The sequence below is a fragment of the Equus asinus genome, chromosome 2, assembly GCF_041296235.1.
Source record: "Equus asinus isolate D_3611 breed Donkey chromosome 2, EquAss-T2T_v2, whole genome shotgun sequence".
Lineage (NCBI taxonomy): Eukaryota > Metazoa > Chordata > Mammalia > Perissodactyla > Equidae > Equus > Equus asinus.
In genome coordinates this window covers 161,123,962-161,146,287 of record NC_091791.1, presented here as the reverse complement: position 1 = coordinate 161,146,287, position 22,326 = coordinate 161,123,962, and the positions used below count along the sequence as shown (strand labels likewise).

The window sequence follows — 22,326 nt, the reverse complement described above, 5'->3', positions numbered from 1 at the left end:
GGTGGCCCCGTAATATATGAGACCAGTCACCAAGCCACTTCAGCTTCACTTTGTTTTCCAGCTGTTTGGGAAGTGGGAACAACCCTCAGCCCCCTCCACCGTGGACTGGCCTCTCATCTGCCCTGTCTCATTGTGCTGCATCCTCTTTCATTCAGATTTTGTGTTCCTATCGTGGTAAAGCAAGTTGTGCTGGGCCAGACACTGCTCCTCCCTCTCCCCTACTGGGAGGAATGTGCAAACAGCAGTCGATAAATAGCAGTCAGGATTGTGGCAGGCTGTACCGACAGGGAGGGGCACAGCTACAATTCAGTCTTTCCAAGTGGCCATCGAAGACTCAGCGCTTAGTGGGGCTGGATAGCTTCAGGTTGTTGATGGCAATTGTATCCATAATTCTCACAGACCAATTTTCTATCTGACTCCCTGAATGTCAATTTCGTTCCAGATAAATACAAAGCACATTTATGGGACAAGCAGAAAAGAATCCCAAAGGTGATTTTATGAAGGACTCATACCATTATCACTCCACGAAACATATCGACTATGGAACTGGAAATCCAGAGGATAAATTTCTCACTCTAAGAGCCATAGATGGCCAGGAAATTAAATACTTATCGTCCAGGCTATCACACATTTTCATCTGTTTGCCTTGGAGTGACAGCTGCAGGAGCCTTGCTGTCACACCAGAGGAAAACAGAGCTTAGTCCACACACAATAGGAACAGCAAGGAGAAAAAGTTCCCTCTGAAAAGCACACAGCCTAATAGCGTAGCACCTCACCTGTAAATAAGGGTGCCATGAAGAATCACACTGACAGGGCTCAGGTTTTGTTTTAGAAGGCATTTCTTTGGCTAAAATGGAGGTATGGGGGCTAACTTCCTTTCCTAAAACAGGTTAAAGGGGCTCTTGAAAGTAAAGGGATGTAGACAGGGCCAGCCTGCCATGGGAGATGCAAGGCGTTGTACCTAGAGGTTATCTTACTTTGATGGACAGGGAGGATCTCAGCGACCTCTGGGATACGTGGCTGGCTGTGGCAAGTACCACCAAGCGTTTAACAGACTCTGCTCCTTCTAGTCCTGAGCACATGAAGAGGCTACATTTCCCAGCCTCCCTTGCAGTTACATGTGGTCAAGTGACTGAGTTCGGGCCAATGGAAAGTGGGTGGGCGTGACGTATGTTGCTTTCAGGCCTGGCCCTGGAAAACCTCCTGCACAGTTCTCTCTGCATTCTTTCTCCCTCCAGCTGGATGCAGAGATCCAAGAAAGGATGACAAAGTCCAAGGGTCTCCTGACTCCGAGCATGATCCAGCAGCCTGGGCATCACCTGGGACTCTTCCAGAAGTCCTGGGGCTCAGACCTCCCCCAGACATATCAGATTAGAGCCTTCATATTAACATGATCCCCAGAGATTCATCAACACATTATAGTCTGTGAAGACCTGTCCTGGGGGCCAGTGGAGCCACTAGATGGAAGGAACCTGTGTCTCTGAATGATCACAGAGAAGCAAGCCCTCCCACTCACTGGCCTGGGACTGTGTGTAACATGAACAAAAATAAATCTCCATTGTGAGAATTTGGGGTTGTTTGTCATGAGAGTTACGCTCCTCTAATCTATACACCTGGCCAACTCTGGCCCATTCTGTGGGGTTCATTTGCTTCTAGTTGTACTCATTTTTATCACTGATCCTCTTTCTTGATTTTATTTCCACAAGTCTCTACCCTAAACACAGGCTTATGTGGGAATTCTCCTTTAAAGATAAAAAAAATACCTGTGTATATCCATGGAAACATCACTTTGCTGTTGCATTTTGTCCTCAGCTTTTATCTACAAAAACAGCTTTATAAAAAAATGCTAAATGTACTTATTCTCTGATTTTTGTATCAAGACCTATATTTGAAAAATGAGTGCTTTGTAGCCCCTGAGGAACCGATTTTATTCTCCCTGTGGATGTGAACTGGGTGGTCGGGAACGCTGCTATATTGCCTTGGCTGCCTGGAGCTCAGAACCGACTTTATGGGGCTATTGTAGCAACTGTGTGGAGGTTCGTGGTTTGCTTACCGGGTTCTCTCTTCCCCCCAACCCAGGCCAAACCTTCAATTCTATTTATACTTTCTTGGGACCAAGGATATTACCATTTTATGATATATTTTTCTCATGGGTGGCTCCAAATCCTTGTGAAACAAAGAAGATAAAAAATATTTATCTGTGACATTGCTGAAAAGGCTTGGAGTAAGGTAGGTTGGGGGGGCAAGTAAAAGGGGCATATTTTACTATTATTAGATGTTTAATCCATGGGAAAATTAAAGGGTGACGGTTATAATTTTCAACAATAGTTCTTTTTACCAAACAATAAAATCAGTGCTACTAACACAGTAAATGTGTTTCTTACCACCGATAAGCCATCTGCTGGATGAGACAAGTCCTGCACATATATGTGAGCTTCCATCCATTCAAAGTGAGATGGGCAGGGATTCTGGCTCTACTCATTCATTCCTTTCATTCATTTATTACATTGTCAACAAACATGTATTAAATATGTGCCATGTAGAACATATGAGCTTGGCACTATGGGGATTACAAAGATGGCCCTGCTGTGAAGGAACTTAAGAGTCTGTGAGAGAAATATGCATATAAACATAACTATAGCGAAAGGCAGAGTGGACCACCATGTAACAGAGTGTGAGTCATCTAAGGATGGAGGAGAGGAGACCACGTCCAACCGGAATCAGAAAAAGCTTCATGGAGGGAGTGGCATTTGAATTAAGTTTTAAAAGGCAGATAGAATTTTGATGGGACCTGGAAAAGGAGGAAGTGCAAAGATACTGAGGGAACAGCAAGAGCTGCGTCAAAGAGAGGTCAAGGGGTACAGTGCATTCAGAAGATGGGGAGTAGGCAGTGTTCCCAATTTCTGTCCTTTTTACTCCAGAGATTATGTGCTTTCCCTCTAATTTTTGTTTTTTGGTGAGAAAGATTGGCTCTGAGCTAACATCTATGCCAATCTTCCTCTGTTTTTCGTATGCAGGACACCGCCACAGGATGGCTTGATGAGCGGTGTATAGGTCCATGCCTGGGATCCAAACCCAAGAATCCTGGGCCACCAAAGTGGAGGGTGTGAACTTAACCACTATGCCACCTGACTGGCCCCTCCCTCTAACTTTTTGACCTCAGATTTGACAAGGCTTTAGATGAGTAGCAATGCTTTCCATGGCAGGGAGAGAGCTAACAATGGAAAAATCTTGAAGAGGAAGTGGAGGTATATCTGCCACTACTGTACATGCTCTTCATTCTAAGCATGTGATAGGAGGGGCCGTGGAACAGAAGGGGGGGTCTCTCAAATCCGCCACGTCTACAAACCTTTTTTAAAAGAAAAAGGTCAAGACCCCAAAGACCACCTTCACGGACCCACAGGGGCCCTCAAACTCCAGTTTGAGAAACACTAACCTGTCATATGAAAATGCTTTCTAATTGTGAATTTTCCACTGCAAAGAGTTTGGTATTTAGATAACTACAAAAATAAGAACACCAAATCAAATATATTATCACACAGCATGTGGAGCCTGAAGAACAAGTCCACAGACTACAGCTTGAGAAACATTGGAAAGAATATTAAACTTGGAGTTGGGCGAACGAAATTCTGGTCCTCATCTGTCATTAATCAGCTGTGTGGCCTCTGGCAAATGTTTATACATTTCAGGGCCTATGTCCCGGCCTTGTTTCTGCCTCTATCAAGTGGAAGTAAAAGAATGCTACTTCACGAGGTCATAATGAGGACTGAAAAAACAGATGTGAACATTGAGGACAGTACCTGGCATTTGTCAAATGCAAAATGAATGCTAGCTATCATCATCATCATCATTACTGTCACTGTTGTTGGAATTGTGGGGTGTCCTGTGGCTCTAAAGTTTGGTATATTTTGAATCACTGTCTTCATGGAAAATTAAGTGAATAGGTTAGAGATGCCTGAAAACCTAGGACTGGAGAAAATAGAGCAGCCTGGGTAGGAAAACATTACCTTGGCATTTTCCAAGCCAAGACAAAGTGTCACAATGAAGTCTGGCCTCAGCACATTATCTGCAAAGCTACCACCAATACCCCTGGTGATGATTTGACACTGGGTTCCTCTTTGAAAATAAAAGTTATCCAATTGAAAAACCTCTAAGGGACAACCTGAATTCATGGCAAGCCAGCCTTTATCCATCAAAAGAAAAAAGAAGATATCTTCGAGGAGACTCTTTATGGGCCAAGATTACATTGCCTGAACTTTTACAACATTGCCAGAATTTCTCAAACAGAATTTCTTGGCTCTAGAACATTAAAACTACTCTGCTAGTTCACTCTCGTAACATAGCAGACCAGGTACTGATTCCTAGCAAAGTCCCTCAACTCCCCAGGCCTCAGTTTTCTCAACTGTGGAATGGGCAGAATAATTTTCAACTTGTTATCAAGTGACATCCATTAAGTGCTTTGAGGCTTGTGACTAAAAGAAGCCATAGCAAACCTTGGTTATTCATTAAGTGTGTTACGCGGTGTGACCATACAGAAACCCAGGCACAATGACATGAGAGCAGCTTTCCTGTCAAAGGGCTTCTCTTGACATCTGCACGTAGCTCATGGCTCAGGCCATGTGTTACTTGGGTGCTTATCAATTATTCTTATTACACTTTGCAGACAGGAAGGAACATGTTGTAACACAGAGAAACTGGACTGAAGCTGCAACTTCATGCCTGCTTTTGATTTACCACAGTTGGGAAAGCAATTACAGACCCCATATATTTCTTTCTATTCTTTGCCAAGCAATTTCACAGATGCTAAGGACCACGGCTTTTTTTGCTTTCTAAGGAAGACACATACCATCTAAGCAATCCTGCAGAGGCTTGCTCTCCTGGATCCCCTGAGACATGTCTTGGATGTGCAGCGCCACCAAATGATTGCGAACAGAGAGGGCCAGTGACCAAGCTGAGTTCTCTCCACTCTGCAGGAGCCCAGCTACTGTCCCTCACGTCCAATCACGCCATCTGCTCTTGAAATGCACCCCCTCCGCCTTGGAGAACCTGCCTGCTTGCTAATTAATCAGTGCAGCAACCCCCACGTGTGGGGCAGATGGTGAAGGGTCAGGAGAAAATGCATTTTAATAGACTTTCCCCATAAATCACTGTATCCTGGAGATACAGTTGCATTAAAAACAGAGATGTTAGAACTATAAGAGACCTCAAAAAATTGACACATATAGCATTCCACCTTAGTAAGTGAGGTGGCCTTGTCTCCACTTTACAGATGAAAGAAGTGAGGCACAAAGTCACACAGCTGCTTTGTATCAAAGGGAGAGATCTACAGCTTCAGCCCTCTCGGTTACTCATGCAGATTCATTTACTTCACTTGCTTTGACTGATGGTAAATCTGATTTCACGTAATGAGCAGCCAAGTGCCAAGACTTTACACACTATTTTTATCCGATTTCTGTGTATCTTTGTCATAGAGCTTGGTATTAGCTGTTTCACTAATAAGCTCCTAGACCCCGGGGTGGGAGTCAGTCCTGCAGCTGGCCTTGTATGGAGCCCAGGTGAGTCCCTCACACAGTCAGCTGTGTGTTAGGGGCTAATGATGATGAGCATGTTTTGGGAAGCTGGTGGAAACTGAGGGAGACCACCCAAGATCCAGCATGAATGGCCAGGAGTGTGCTCCTAGGCAAGGAAAGGTCTTTCAGAATCTCAGTTTCCCAAGGCTTTTTTCTGTTGTTTAAGCAAAGCCAAGAAAGAGAGTGGTCAACACGCTCTCAATAGCACACGATGGTTATTAAGCGGCAGGGAGGGAAAAGCCTGGTAAATGCACTTATTGTTTGGGTTCTTCTCTCCACGCTCACCTTGTGATTCCGTCCGTGCTTATCCAACAGGGAGATGATGGACTTGATGTGGCCCTCTGCTATCAGGTTTAAGGCTTCTGGGCTTTCAATCAGGATGCAGTGCAAAACTTCCAAGATACCTACATGAATGCCACAAAAATCATTTGGACATCAAATAAGCTGCAGAACTGATCAGAATTTAGAAACCTGAAAGTGAAAAAACCATCCTGAGGGGACAGAATATGATCAATTCTTTGACCCTATTAAATATTTCCAGTCAGAAGAAAGGTGCAGTCATCTCTGGTGACTGCAGGAGCCTCTGGGGGCCAACCAGTCTGTAATTTAGACGTGAGTTTTATTTAGCACTAACCCAATCTCCCTCTTCCTGGACAAAGACCCGATCCTTCTGTGTCAAATATAGAGAAGCAGCTTTAAAGCGGAATCCTTAATTTGATCAAGCCAAGTAATACTTAATTTAAAAATAGATAGAAAAGCAGATGCCCAGTTTACTATAAATTCTAAAGGTCATTCAAGCAGTTAGAAAATACTCTTGAGTGTTCCTTGAAATAAGAATTTTTCTAGGAACCACCCCAGAAATTATTTTTATTTTAGATGCACTGGTGGATCGAACAATCTAAAAGCTCAGTAAATAAAGATTATTTGTGTTTGCCTCCCTTTCTTGGCACATTGGATGGTTTTCTGTATTAAGCAGAGGCTTAAGAAAAACTGACTGGTGCGCTTGCAGCCTGGTACCTACAAGGGTAACACCATGAAAATGCATGGGAAGTAGATGGCCAATATCTTCACTGGTTTTATTGAGAAATTTCCTCTTGATTCTGTTTTTCTCAACGTTTTCATAAATTACCCTAAATTGTAACCTGGCCCATGGGAGGAGGTGCTAAAGAAAGCAGAAGCTTAAGAAGACATATGTGTAGGTAGATAGTCCTTGGGGAAATCTTCCTTTGGCTTGTCTGTTCACACTCCTGCCACCTCTAGACAATGACAACAGCATCAAAACCTTTTAGCTTCCCAGAAGGGGGCCCATGCCTGTCATCTTCACTTGTCTCCGAGGAAGCCAACTGCTGAGCCTCATGAGCGTGGTCACTTACCAATGATGACCACTCTTTTGGTCAAACTCTCTGTGAGTCATCAAGACGGGCTCTATAGACGATGTCAAGGGTGATTCAGAGGGTGGGAGGATCATCATTTCCTCTTATTCCACTGTCATCCTTCAGTCTGCTTTCAACCAAAATAGTTAGGAGGACCATGTCCAGAGAGGGTTTAGAAACCCAGAAAAAAAGGGTGTGAGGAACACTTAGAAGGAGACCAGAGCCCTGGGTGGGGGCAATGAAAGGACCCAGGGGATGAGGATGAAGGCACAAAGTGAAAAATGAAACAGAAAAGCAGAGATTGTTGAAGTCTGGCTTAGACTTGTTAAATAAAGTCAGAGGCATGCCAGGAAGATTTAGGACTTTATTCTTTTTAATTGGAGCAACGATTTGAGGATTGTTTGCAATCCAGTGGAAAAAAGAATTGTTCAGAGACTCAACACTGTTCTCTTTTTTACACAAAGAAAAAAATCCCCTACCTTCTCCAGTGGTTTACTGTCAATTCTTACCTGAGGAAGATTCTAGTCTGTCCAATTTGCTGATTAGCCAATCAAGGTTATTGGAGAATTGAGCGCAATTGTTTCTGTTTCCACGAATGAGGGCAGCTGTGAACAAGGACATGTTTGATCATGTAGGTTAAAGGGCACAATGAGGAGCATAAGACCTTGGGAAGCTGTTAAATACTTCACCTGCCTGGCAACTAAAAGGAACTGAATGACGATCTTCCCCTCTGGAGCCTTTCGATGCAATTCTGTTTCTATATTTAGAAGAGTAAAAATCTAGCATTCACTCAGATATTTCCAGAGAATCTGCTCTGTACCAGGCACCTGTCTAGATACTGGGAATAGAGCAGTGGGAACATGGCAGCACATTCCCTGCCTTCATGAAGTAGGATAAAGGGACAGTAAACACACAAATTAAAACTACTTCAGAAAGTGCTAAGCAAGAAAATAATATTTGTTTGGTAACTGGCTTAAGAACTCAATTCCTTGCAATGATTTCTAACCTAGCTAGAGATTTGCTATTTTTTCACTGCTAAAGGAAGCATCCAAATAAAAAATAAACACAGCTGGAAAGGTTGGTTAAACGAACAGGTAAGTAATAATTAAACATGAAACTCTAAAATATCTAAAACACATCAGTGTATGACAGTAGTTCCCAAAGTGTGGTCCCTGGACCAGAATGTCAGTGTCACCTGAGAACTTGTTAGAAACACAAATTCTCTGGCCTTATTTTGGATCTACTGAATCAGAAACTCTGGGAATGGGGCCCAGCATCTGGATTTTAACCAGCCCTCCAGCTGATTCTGATGCCTGCTCAGGTTTGAGAACCACTGATAGATGATACGGCAAAAGGTGGAGAGAATGTGTTGTCATTGGATTTTCCCTAATTGAGACCAAGTAACCTTCCTCCCATAGGTCAGTATTGCAGATGCAACTCTGGAACAAGTCCATGGAAACTGATTGGCCCAAGTAACTTGCTCTTCATGCTGTTGGTTTTCAAATGCTGGGTTTTACAGCTGCTTGTAAGGTGTTTGGATAAGGTAAGGTCTTCCTCAGGACCTCTGCTTTGTACCTCCGCACTCAATGGAGGGCAGAATTCAGACTGAGCTCTGGAACTGATTTTCAGGTCAGCTGCAGCAAGGCGATTAAGCTTGCAGCTCTGGAGTCAGTCTGCCTGGGCCCAAGCCATAGTTTCCCCATTCACAACATGTGTGACCTTGAGTGTTTCTAAGCATCAGTTTATCCATCAATAAAATGGTAACAGTACCTACACCTCAGAATGTTGCTCTGAGGACCAAAAAGATATTCCACTGCTTGGTACACAGAGCTCAATAAATGTTAGTTATTATCGTTGTAATACTAGTGAGTGGAATCAAATCATTACAAAATATTAGAGTTGGAAGGGACTGTACAAGGTCACACAGTACAGTGGCAGTCCAATCAGCCTGACCTTTAACATCGAGAATGGGTCCCACCTGACTTCTCTGGGCTCCCCTCTGGCCTGCTCAACTTTCAATGGACTTCCTCTAATGGGACTTACACTTCAGAGCAAAGCCCTAAAATGCTGCCTTGTCACCATGTCTGAGCAACTACTGGTGGCCACCTTCTTGCATAGGGTGATACTGTCTTCCTCCTACAGCCTGGCAGTCTGGACCCAGGTGGTGGCACTGATTATAGCAGGCACCAGAACATCACCATGCACTCAGTGTTGTGAGAAGAAATCCTTACCCTCTGCCTTTTTTTCCTCCACCAAAATGAAATAAATCATAGGCCAAAGCAGCAGGAACCATGACAAACCAACAAGTGGAGAGTGAAAGTGTCCCTTATAAACGGCAAGTGTCAGAAGTCTAGAAGTGGAGGGCACCATAAACATGTTCTAGTCTTGTTCCCTCATTTTAAAGATGAGGAATTGAGGTTCAGAGAGTCTAAGAGACTGTCAAGGGTTTCACGGGTAGTTTCGGCAAAACTGATCACCATCTGCTTCCATGTGCTGCTGACTTCTTGCTCTAAGTAGGGAAAGGACAACAAGCTACTAGCAACGGATGGATGGCTTAAAATCAGATGGCTAACAAAAGGTCCCTAAGGAATGAGGCTAGATGAGGATCTTGGTTTGCCCCATGGAAATCCCATACAGACCACCCTTGGAAATCTTCCCAGGGAGAGGGCTGTGTGTGCACTTACCCAGCAATTTGTACAGAAGGTTCAGAATTTCTTTCCAGGCCATGCCACTCTCTTCTCTTGCAATCCCTGCAAAGTGTGCTACGCTGTTGTAGATATTTAAGCGATCAATGCAGTTTAACACTAGAGCCAACATTCCCTGAGAAAGAGAGTTGGGGAAAAAGTGAAAATTCCTGATTAATAAAGTGGGATCCTTTTTGCTGTTTCCCCTCCCATGTCATTCACCTTTTAAAGCTGAAAACACTCATATGCAAATAGACCTTCATGGTGCCAGTTTGGGCTTTGATTGTTTCCTCCTAAAAACAAAATATGCATTTTTATGCCTCAGAGACCTAAACAGCATCCATTTTGGGAGTGAGTCAGCAGTCTCCTCTGATAGGTTTGCCCCACGTGTTTAACTCAACTCAAGGACATAGTGAAGAAGAGGGAGCGTGGAGGAGTCTCACAGAAGCCTGCGCTGTGCCTGGTGTGAAATGATTCTGACTCACCCAGAAACAGCCCTGGACAGAGTACCTATTTTTCTCTTAAATATCTAATATGCTCAAGAAATTCCATTCAGATGCACAAGATAACTATGCTTGCTTCTTTAACTCCCCCACCCCCAAAAAGGTGGGATTTAGAGACAATAAGACCAAAAGAGGATTTTTAACTACTTTTACATCTAATTTACAACAACATGTCACCCAGTAAAAATGTCTGTGCCTAGCTGTTTTTAAAGAGTAGGAGGGAGATGGTAAATGTAGTTTTAGTAGTCTATAAGGTATGCAGAATGTCCCCTGAGCCAAGTCTGCTTAGATCAGGAGAATGGGAAGGGATGGGTCTATATCCCACCCCACTAACTTTGGAAATGCCCAAGGGACAAGCCCTGGCCCCAGGAATGGGGGTGATGAAGGAGTACAACCATGGCCTGTTAGTGCCAGATCATCATGTCCAAGTTCAGAGAAGGTATGTGACTTGTCTAAGGTCACACAGAACCAGGGATGGAGCCAGTACAAGGGCTGGGGCCCCTTGAGTCCCAACTTAGTGTTTCCTCCATATCCAGGTCCCATCCCTAGTGGCTCAGATGCTCAAGTTCTATATAGGACCTAGCATCACCTGTATCTTTCAAACCAGCTCCTCAGTCATTCTTGATGGGTATTTGTATTTTTCAAACAGGTTTCCTAGGTAATTCTAACATCCTCCAAAAACTGGGAATCACAGCCAATGCCAGGCTCTAATAGCTGAGGTTTACTGAAAATGGATTTTGGATACACATGAGGCACTGAAGCTTTAAAATATAATCTGGTTTGAATGTGCCTGTGTACATTGCTATAATATACACTGCTAACATAACCAGGGGCACTGATGGGGAAGACCAGCTTCCAATTAATCCTTTTCTCCCCAGTTTCTTTGCTTTCTTGTTCTCTCTTTCATAAACGTGCGTGCATGGAGACACAGCTAAATTGCAGTCACAGGGAAATTTTAGCTCTGACACAAAGAGAGTCTCAATTCTATAGTCTTTAGACTTACCTCTTCCTTGAAAAGATTCTGTCTATTTTTCAGTGAGCGGAGTTTGTTCTGCTTGTCCTCATGCTGCATCTCCTCCTCCGGGGGCTGGAAGTAGGCGATCAAGTCCTGTAAGGTCTGCAGGACCTCTTCTATTGGCAGGGTGACAGGAGCAGTCGTGCGATTGTTTCCACTAAAAACCACAAGACGGACAAGGCTCAGGCACCGGGCCACCAGCAGGGCCTCTGATAAGCATCTACAGATCCTGGTTCCTACCTGCCCCATACTGAGCATGATGAACTGCTTCCTGGGGTACTCGTTGTATGAATGACCACAAGTTGATGTTTGCCAACCAACAAAGCAACAGAGCAACAGAAGAGAATATTCTGATTCCATTTTCAAGCCATTTCATAAATAAAGGGAAATGATCCCTCGCTGTCTGCCACACTTTTTCCTTTTAAATAAAAACACTTTCAAAAATAATAAACTTAATAACCCATAGTTCTTTTACACGATCACATGCCCTTCTTGGAATAGGTGAATATAAAGCTGGAAGGGTTTCTATCACTGGGTCTCTCCGTCCATCTAGATCTTTGTCTTTCTCTCTCTCTCCATGTGTCTATTTGACATCTCTGCATGCATTTTTCTCTTCACGTTTCTATGTGTGTGCATCCACACTGCTGCTTCCCCACTCCACTTGTTGATGTCTCCTTTGCTTTCTGTATCTGTCTCTTTCTCCCTCTGACTTCCTCTGCATATGCCCCCTCCTCTCTTTCTCAGCATCCCCCATCCCTCGACATCTTTCATCTCTGCCTCAATGTCCCCACCCCTTCCTTGGCATTACCTGGCCCTCTATATCTCTCGCATTCTGTTGTGTTCCTCCTATCCAAATATGTCTCTGTTTCTCTGACTCCCTCTGTCATAATTTTCCAGAAAGTAACTAAATCCTTTCAACACAAAGAGACCATCAACCTCCATAGATGACAAAATAAGACTTCATTTTCCCATCCTCTTGAAAGGTACAATGGTGACCATTTCTTAGGACAAAGGTTAAGAAGAGGAAGGGGGAAACCGACCCAGGCCCTGGGGAACTGCAACATTAGCCCCGGGGGATTGAGAATTGGTTGAATGTGTAAATAATGTCAGGGCTTTTCCTTGGGTCAATTTATAATGAGTTCTTTGTGTTTACAGTGTATTTGCTTATACAAACCTTCCTTGACTCACAACGGGGTTATGTCCTGATAAACCCATTGTACGTTGAAACTATTGTAAATCAAAAATGCATTTAATACACCTAAAGTACTGAACATCATAGCTTAGTCTAGCCTACCTTAAACATGCCCAAAACACTTATATCATCTACGGTTGGGCAAAATCATCTAACACAAAGTCTATTTTATAATAAAGTGTTGAATATCTCATGTAGTTTACTGAATACTGTACTGAAAGTGAAAAACAGCATGGCTGTCTGGGTAGAGAACGGTTATAAGTGTATCAGTTGTTTACCCTAGTGATCACGTGGCTGAGTGGCAGCTGTGGCTTGCTGCCACTGCCCAGCATCATGAGAGAATATTATACTGCATATCACCAGCCTGGGAAAAGATCAAAATTCAAAATTGAAGTATGGTTTCTACTAAATGTGTATCACTTTCATACCATCATAAAGCTGAAAAATCATAAGTCGAACCATCATAAGTTGGGGACTGTCTGTAAATTAATCTGGACACATGCTAAGAAAAGATTCTTATCTAGGCCTAAAGCAGAGGCTTAACAAACCCTGAAAACACTTAGGTTATGAAGTGACAATAATTCCAATTTTGTTTAAAAAAATGTCAAGTGCATGCAATGAGCACAGAACACGAGTGCGTTGTAGGCTTATTGCAGGCGGGAGGGACTCCTCATCAGTGTGTGCTCAACCCCTGACAATACCTGGCACATGGTAAGTGCTCAGGAAGTGTTCACGAATGACTATTTGGGATACTGGACACAAAGATAGTGAAGAAGACAATGCCGTGAGGACACGAGTGGAAGGTTTGAGAATACAAAACCCAGTCAGGAATGCCTTTCCAATTCTAGATTCAGTGAGGCGATGAATATATTTTCCTCAAGATTTTTGGTCCAATTGCAGTTTGTCTCTCTCTCTTTTTAAAAATATTTTGGATTTACTAGAGACACTGATGCCAGTTAAATAGTGTTTCTTTATGTGATAAGAAAAGATGAAAGAAGAGGTTTGTTGACATTTTGTAGCTCAAAAGGGCAGCACATGCACTACACAGCTGGTTGGAAAACCCAGGTTGTAGTCGCTGCCATTAACCATATGATATTTAGAGTGCCTCTAAGCCTCTTCTGCTTCAATTTTACACCTGGAAATAGGAAAGGTACACTCTGATTTCCAGGGTCCTTCTGGGTCCAATTTTTTGTTATGTGGGTTCTCACTGCTGGATCGCTTCAGCTTGCCCCTTGAAGAAACATCAGTATAACAGTCCTCCAATGGACTGAGGTAGATCCCTCCTTCCTTCAAAATAGAACACATACCCCATGCCAGGCACTGGGGACAGTGGTGAAAATGGACATGACCTCTGCATGGCTTCACAGTGCTCACATTCTACTCTAGAACCTTGGGGAGGAGACCCAGACAGATCTAGACGGACAGGGACAAGAGGATGTCTCAATTAAGAACTACTATCTCATTTACTGTAGTAGATGAGACACTCTATCTATCTTATCCCGGTCTTCCACTCCCTACAGTCCGTGCCCCACTACATTCTCAGATCTTTGCCACGGACTCCTCTTGTTAAATTCAAGTAAGATCTCAGGTGGTTCTATTTACCATGCCATCACCATAATAATTATTTATATATCATTTCCCTCCTAAGGTTAAACTCAGAGGACAGCTGGATAGTATCTTCTCTTCAGCGGGATTTCTGAGACTCCATCATCTCCCGCATTGTTCATTTGTCCTGTTGGACAGTTCCCAGCAACTATACAGAGAGTGATGAGACAGCATAAGGAAACTTTCACCTTTTCTTCTTCATTGTTCTTTCTTGTTCCTTCCCTATCCTTTTAACTTTAATTTGCTCTCCCAGAAGGCCACCCCCTCCTTCTTGTTTCCATTTGTACACAGCATGCACTGATGGTTTCTCAAAAGAGGAGAGGAGAATCTTCCAAATTATTTTTTTATCCTTTGCTTCCCAGCTCTTGCAAAATTTAAGTACCATGGCTTTTGCAGCCCTCTCCCACCACATTGGTTAGTTTTTCATTAGCCCTCCTTTCTTCTAAAACATCTTGTGGCTGGAAGAATCAAGAGCTCCCCCGTTGAGAGTGGGAGTTCCAGAATAGCAGAGTGAGGAGCTCAGTAAATCTTTTCTCCCACAAAATAATGGTAAAATTGGACAAAATCATCCAAATAAGTGTTTGAGGTCTCTGGAAATTGACCAAAGGCATATAACAAATTGAGAAGTACGTATTTAATAAAAATAATGAGCCTTGGTAAGAGCAGTGGGAGTCTATGGTGTTTCAGCCTGAGGCAGTTCCCATCCCCTCCCTCAGCTTCATAGCAAAGAAGTTTTAAGGTGGGGCAGGGGGTAGACCATGTGCAAGGCCACACACATGCTCAGGAAGGACCCAGGAGGGCCCTAGAGATCTACTCATCTCTGGCTGAATGTTAGGCCTTGTGCAAGCAGAAAGCAAAATCCAGGACAGACTTAAAACTGCCTGAACTTTGAACACGTTATCCAACCCACACGCAGGTCCATCAGCAAAAGGTAGCAGGCTTGCCTCACAAGAACTACTAAAGGAAGTCCTTCAGGCTGAAAGAAAATGACACCAGACAGTAACTAGAATCCACAGGAAGAAATAAAAAGCACTGGTAAAGGCAGTTATGTAGGCAAATATAAAACACAGATTATGTATTTCTCTTTTGTTGTTACAACTGATTTTAAAAAACAAATGCATAAGACAATAATTGTAAAATTGTATGGCTGGGCTTATAAGACAAAAAGATATAATATACATGGAAATATCACAAAGGAAGAGGAAGAGAATTAAAATTGGAGCAAAATTGCTTTATTTCACTTGTCAGTATTAATTGGAGGGAGACTGTTTCAGGTTAAATATATACTGAGCTTGCTAGAGCAACCACTAAGAATATAACTAAAAAAAGTTGTAAAAAACTCTTTAACAATGGAATTAAACTATTACATTAGAAAACATCTATTTTCCATCAATATATCTATACATCTAACACAAAGGAGAAAGCACAGAGAAACAAAAAGGACATGAGACATATCAAAATCAAGTAGCAAAATGGCAGACATAAATCCAACCATTTGAATAATTACATTACTATAAATGGATTACACATACCAATAAAAGGAAGAGATGGTCAGACTACATTAAAAAAAGATACAATGTACGCTATCTACAAGACACACTTTGTAGATTCAAAGACACAAACAGGTTGAAAGTAAAAGGACTAAAGAAGAGATACCATTCAAACAATACCCATAATGTGCATATAAGAGAGCTGGAGTGGCTCTACAAAATAGACTTTAAGACAAATTGTTCATAAAGAAAAAAGGGAGACATTTTATAATTATAAAAGAGTCAATTCATCAGAAAGACATGCCAACTATAAGAGGCCAAAATAAGTGAAGAAAGAATTGATTGAGGAAGAAATAATTCAACAATAGTTGGAAATTTCAATACTGTATTCTCAATCAATTAATGTAATAAACTATATTAATAAAGAACAAAACCATATGGTCATCTCAATAGACAAAGAAAAAGAATTTTACAAAATTTAACACTCATTCAAAATAAAAAGCTCTCCACCAGGAATAGGAGAGAACTTCTTCAACCTCATAAGGGGCATCTACAAAAATCCTATAGTTTAACATCTTATTTAATGGTCAAAAACTGAATGTTTCCCCACCAAGATTGGAAACAAGACAAGGGTGTCTGTTCTCTCCACTTTTATTTCACATCGTAGTCGATGTTCCAGCCAGTGAAATCATGCAAAAAAAAAAAGAAAGAAAGAAAGAAAGAGCATCCATTTTGGAAAGGAAAAAATAAAACTCTCTTTATTCACAGACGACATGGTCCTTTATGTAGAAAATTCTTAAGAAAAAAGCTCACTAGACAAGTACACAGCTAAAATCATACTCAATGAACACCTGAAAGCTTGTCATCTAGGGTCAAGATCAAGACAAAAATGTCTACTCTCGTCATTTTTATTCAGTATAGTATTGGAAGTCCTAGCCAGAACAATTAGGCAAGAAAAAGTAATAAAAGGCATCCAAATTGGAAAGGAAGGCATAAAACTGTCACTATTTGCAGTTGACATGATATTATACATAGATAATCCTAAAGACTCCACCAAAAAACTGTTGGAACTAACAAACGAATACAGTAAAGTTGCAGGATACAAAATCAATATACAGAAATCGATTGTGTTTCTATATACTAATAAGGAACTATTAGAAAGAAAAATTAAGACAACAACCCCATTTACAATTGCATCAAAAAGAATACAATACCTAGGGATAAATTTAACCAAGGAGGTGAAAGACTTGTATACTGAAAGCTATAAGACAATGATGAAAGAAATTGAAGAAGATACAAATAAACAGAGATATTTCATGCTCATGGATTGGAGGAATACTGTTAAAATGTCCACACTACTCAAAGCAATCTATAGATTCAACGTAATCTCTATCAAAATTCCAATGCCATTTTTCACAGAAACAGAATGATTAATCCTAAAATTTGTATGGAACCACAAGAGATCCCAAATAGCCAAAGCAATCTTGAGAAAGAAGAATAAAACTGGCGGCATCATGCTCCCTGATTTCAAAGAATATTACAAAGCTACAGTAATCAACACAGTAACGTATTGGCATAAAGAGACACTTAGATCAATGGAATAGAATACAGAACCCTGAACTAAACCCGCACACATATGGTCAATTAATTTACATCAAAAGAGCCAAGAATATACAATGGGGAAAGGACATCTCTTCAATAAATGGTGTTGGGAAAACTGCCAGTCACATGCAAAGGAATGAAACTGGACCACTATCTTACACCATACACAAAATTAACTCAAAATGGGTTAAACACTTGAAGGTAAGACCTGAAACCATAAAACTTCTAGAAGAAAACATAAGCAGTAAGCTCCTTGACATCGTTCTTGGTGATGATTTTTTTTGATTTGACACCAAAAGCAAAGGCAACAAAAGCAAAAATAAACAATTGAAATTACATCAAACTAAAAAGCTTCTGCACAGCAAAGGAAACCATCATCAAAATGAAAAGGCACTTTTGAAATGGGAGAAAATATTTGCAAATCATTTATCTGATAAGGGGTTAGTACTCAAAACATATAAAGAACTCATACTACTCAATAACAAAAAAATAATCTGATTAAAAAATGGGCAGAGGATCTGAATAGACATTTTTCCAAAGAAGACATACAGATGGCCAACAGGTACATGCAAAGGTGTTTAACATCACTAACCATCATGCAAATGCAAACCAAAACCACAATGAAATATCCCCTCACACTGTTAGAATGGCTATGATCAAAAAGAGAAGAAATAACAAGTGTTGGTAAGGATGTAGAGAAAAGAGAACTCTTGTGCACTGTTGGAGGTGCAGCCACTATGGAAAACAGCATTAAAAATAAGACTACCATATGATCAGCAGTTCCACTTCTGGGTATTTAACTCAAGAAAACAAAAACACTAACTCATAGAGATATCTGCACCCCCATCCTCACTGCAGCATTACTGACAACAGCCAAGACATGGAAGCAACCTCAGTGTCCATTGATGGATAAATGGATAAAGAATATGTGGTATATACAGACACAATGGAATATCCTTCAGCCACAAAAAGGAATGAAATCTTGCCATTTGTGACAACTGGATGGACCTTGAGGGCATTATGCTACGTGAAATAATCTCACTTATACATGTAATCTAAAAAAACAAACAAAAAAACAAGCTCATAGATAAAGAGAATAGATTGGTGGTTGCCAGAGGCAGGGGTTTGGGGCTGTGGGTGAAATGGGTGAAAGGAGTCAAAAGATACAAACTTCCAGTTATAAAGTAACTCATGGGGATGTAATGTACAGCACAGTGACTACAGTTAATAATACGGTATTATATATTTGCAAGTTGCTGAGTAAATCTTAAAAGTTCTCATTACACACAAAACATTCTGTGACTATGTATAGTGACGAATGTTAACCAGGCGTCTTGTGCTGACCATTTCACAATGTCTACAAATACTGAATCCTTACGTTATACACCTGAAACTAATATAATGTTGTATGGCGATTATACCTCAATTAAAAAAACCCAAACAAACCAAAAACATCCACTAGAATAAAACATTTCAACTAAGTCACAGGACACATGATTGATATTTAAAGAACTCGATTTCTGTATACCAGTATTTATACATGCCAGCAGAGAACTATCTGAAATGAAATTCAGAAAACAATCCCATTGCAGTGGCATCAAAAATAAATACTTGTGAATAATTTTACATAAGAAATGTGAGAAATACACTGAAAACTATAATATCTGACTGAAAGTAATGCAAGAAGGATAAATAAATGGAGAGATTCTACATTTATGGATTGGAAGCCTCATTATTATTAAGATAAAAGTTGTCCCAAAACTGATCTATAGATTTAAGTCAATATCTATCAAATCCCAGCAGGTTTTTTTTTTTTTTTTTGCAGAAATTGACAAATTCATCCTAAAATTTACATAGAAATGCAAATGAGCCAGAAGAGTCAAAATAATTTTGAAAAGAAGTATAAAATTGGAGGACTCACTCTACCTGATTTCAATACTTACTATAAAGCTACATTAATTAAGACAGTGCTATTTTGGTGTAATGAGAGGTATTTAGATCAATGGCATAGAATTCAGGGTCCAGAAATAAACCCTTACGTTTATGGTCACTTGAATTTTGATAAAAGTGTCAAGGCAATTTGATGGAGAAGGGATAGTCTTTTCAGTTATCCACATGATCCACATTCAAAAAGATTAATATAGGGGCCAGCCCCGTGGCTGAGTAGTTGTTTGCATGCTCCGCTTCGATGTCTCAGGGTTTCGTCAGTTTGGATCCTGGGCATGGACATGGCACTGTTCATTAAGCCATGCTGAGGTGTGCCCCACATGGCACAACCAGAGGCACTCACAATTAGAATATACAACTATGTACTGGGGGGTTTGGGGAGAAGAGGAAGAAGAAAATAAAAAAGAAGATTGGCCACAGATGTCAGCTCAGGTGTCAATCTCTTAAAAAAAAAAGATTAATATAAATCCTTACCAAATATCATACACAAAAATTGATTCAAAATGAATCATAAACCTAAATATACAAGCTAAAACTATAAAACTTTCAGAAGAAAAATCTTAGTGATTTGGGGTTGGGCAAAGAGTTCTTAGATATGACACCAAAAGCATAATCCATAAACAAAAATAATGTTAGGTTGGACTTCACCAAAATTAAAACTTTGTGCTTCAAAAGACATTAGTAAGAAAATAAGAAAAAGCACAAACTAGGAGAAAATATTTGCAAGTCATAAATCTATTAACAAAACCAACTTGTAACCAGAAGATGATAAAGAACTCTCAAACTCAATTTGAAGACAAACAACCCAACTAAAAAATAGGCAAAAGACTTGATTACATTTTACTGAAGAAGATATATGAATGGCTAATAAGCACATGAAAAGATGTTCAAAATCATTAGTCATTTTGGAAATGTAAATTAAAACCACAATGACATACCATTTTGTATCCACTAGCATGGCTACAATCAAAAGTCACGCAATCACAACTGTAGGCTAGGATGTGGAGAAACTGAAACTTCACACATTTCTGAGTGGAATGTAAAATGGTGTATCTGCTTTGGAAAACAGGCTTTCAGTTTCTTAAAAAGTTAAACATACCCAAATGTTCACTGATGGATGAATAGATAAACAAAATGTGGTATTCACATACAATGTAATGCCATTCAACTTCAAACGGCATGAAATTCCGATACGTGCTACAATGTGAATAAACCTTGAAGATATTTACTAAGTGAAATAAGCCAGACACAAAAATACAAACATTGTATGATTCCACTCATACGAGGTACCTAGAATATTAAATTCATACAAATAAAAAGTAGAATGGTGGTACCAGGGGCTGGAGGGAGGGGAGAATGGGGCGTTATTGCTTAATGAACAGGGAATTTCAGTTTGAGATCACATAAAAGTTCTGGAAATGGATAGCGATGATGGTTGCACAACAATTTGAATGTCTTTAATGTTACTGAACTGTAAACTTAAAAATGGTTAAAATAACAAATCTTATATGTATATTTTACCATAAAAATATGAGTTAAACATAAATTCACATGACTCAGCAATTCCACTCCTACCATTTCTACCCAAGAGAAATGAAAACACATCCAAAAGGCTCTTATACTAATATTCAAAGAAGCATTACTGATAATGACCAAAAACAGAAGCAACTCAACTGATGAATAAACAGAATATGAGGTGTGTGTGTCTGTTGTGTATATCTATATCTGTCTCTCTCTATAGAGATATCTATATACAAAGATCTCTTTCTATATATGTCCAAATACACAATCATATATATACCTTTATGTGTGTATACATGTGTTTTATATATATATCTATGTACTTATATATATATATATATATATATATATATATATATATATATAAAAGACACACACACAGGCATACTCTTTAGCAATAAAAAGGAACAGAAGACCGTTAGGTGCTACAACAGGGATGGCTCGCAAAAATGTAATGCCAAGGGAAAAGGTCAGATTCAAAAGACCACACATTGTATGATTTAAATTATCAATTTAATGTACTAAATTGAGACAGAAAGTAGATGATTGGTTGTTTAAGGCCAGGCGTGGCAAATAATATAAACTGCAATGGGCATTAAGAAATCTTTTTAGAGCGATGAAAATGTTCTAAACCTGAATTGTGGTGATGGTTGTACAGCTCTGTAAATTAAAACTCACTGAGTTACATGCTTAAAAGAATTTTATGATATATAAATTATAATCTAATAAAGCTGTTTAAAGATAATTTTCCCATTGTCAGGCATGTAACTCCCACTGATGATTTTCAAATAACAGCTTTATTGAAACATAATTTATATATCATACAATCATCTATTTAAAGGGTACAGTTCAATGGTTTAACAGCAGTGTATTTACTGAGCTGCGTAACCATCACCTCAATCATTTTGGAACTTTTTCATCAGCTCCCCTCAAATGCCGTACCCATTAGCAGTCTCTCCCTTTTACCCCTATGACCACCCTGGCCCTACACAACCATGAATCTACTTTCTGTCTATAGATTTGCCTATTTTGGACATTTCATATAAATAGAATTGCACAATATGTGGTCTTTCATGACTGGGTTCTTTGACTTAGCACGCTCTTTCCAAAGTTCACCCACGTTTAGTGTTTATCAGTATCTCATTACTTTTTATGGACAAATAATATTCCATTTTATGGAGATAGCACATTTTATTTATCCATTCATCCACTGATGGAAATTTGGGCTGCTTCCGCTTTTAGTTATTATGAATAATGCTGCTCTGAACATTTATGTACAAGTTTTTGGGTGGACATATGTTTCATATCTCTTGGGCATATACCTAGGAGTAAAATTGCTGGGTCATATGGTAACTCTATATCTAACCTCTAGAGGAATTTCCAGACTATATTCCAAAGTGGTTGCAACATTTTACATTCCCACCGGCAGTGTATGAAGGTTCTAATTTCTCACATCCTGTCCCACATTTCTTATTGACAGTCTTTTTGACTACAGCCATCGTAGAGGGAATAAAGTGTTATCTCAATGTGGTTTTGATTTGCATTTTCCTGATGGCTAATGGTGCTGAACATCTTTTCATATGCTTATTGGACACTTGTGTATCTTCTTTGGAGAAACGTCTATTCAGATTCTTTGCCCATTTTTAAATTGGTCCATTTGTCTTTTTAATGTTGAGTTGTGAGAGTTCTTTATTTTAGATACAAGTCCCTTATCGGATATGCGATTTGCAAATATTCTCTCTCATTATGTAGGTTGTTTTTTCACTTTCTTGATGGTGCCCTTTGCAGCAAAAAAGTTTTTAATTTTGATAAAGCCCAATTTAT

At 40.1% G+C, this 22,326-nt stretch overlaps 1 protein-coding gene across 8 annotated transcripts in view; it reads right to left on the bottom strand.

The window, feature by feature from the left end:
- RYR3 (ryanodine receptor 3) overlaps positions 1-22,326 on the bottom strand; it is a 484,911-nt gene that overhangs the window by 226,966 nt on the left and 235,619 nt on the right. For all 8 annotated transcript variants that reach the window (XM_070503827.1, XM_070503874.1, XM_070503852.1 and 5 more), the window contains exons 13-16: positions 11,134-11,302; positions 9,628-9,763; positions 7,453-7,548; positions 5,856-5,974 (exon numbers count right to left, since the gene is read on the bottom strand). In XM_070503827.1, the coding sequence (XP_070359928.1) occupies positions 5,856-5,974; positions 7,453-7,548; positions 9,628-9,763; positions 11,134-11,302 (520 nt within the window). The remainder of the gene's footprint in view (positions 1-5,855; positions 5,975-7,452; positions 7,549-9,627; positions 9,764-11,133; positions 11,303-22,326) is intronic.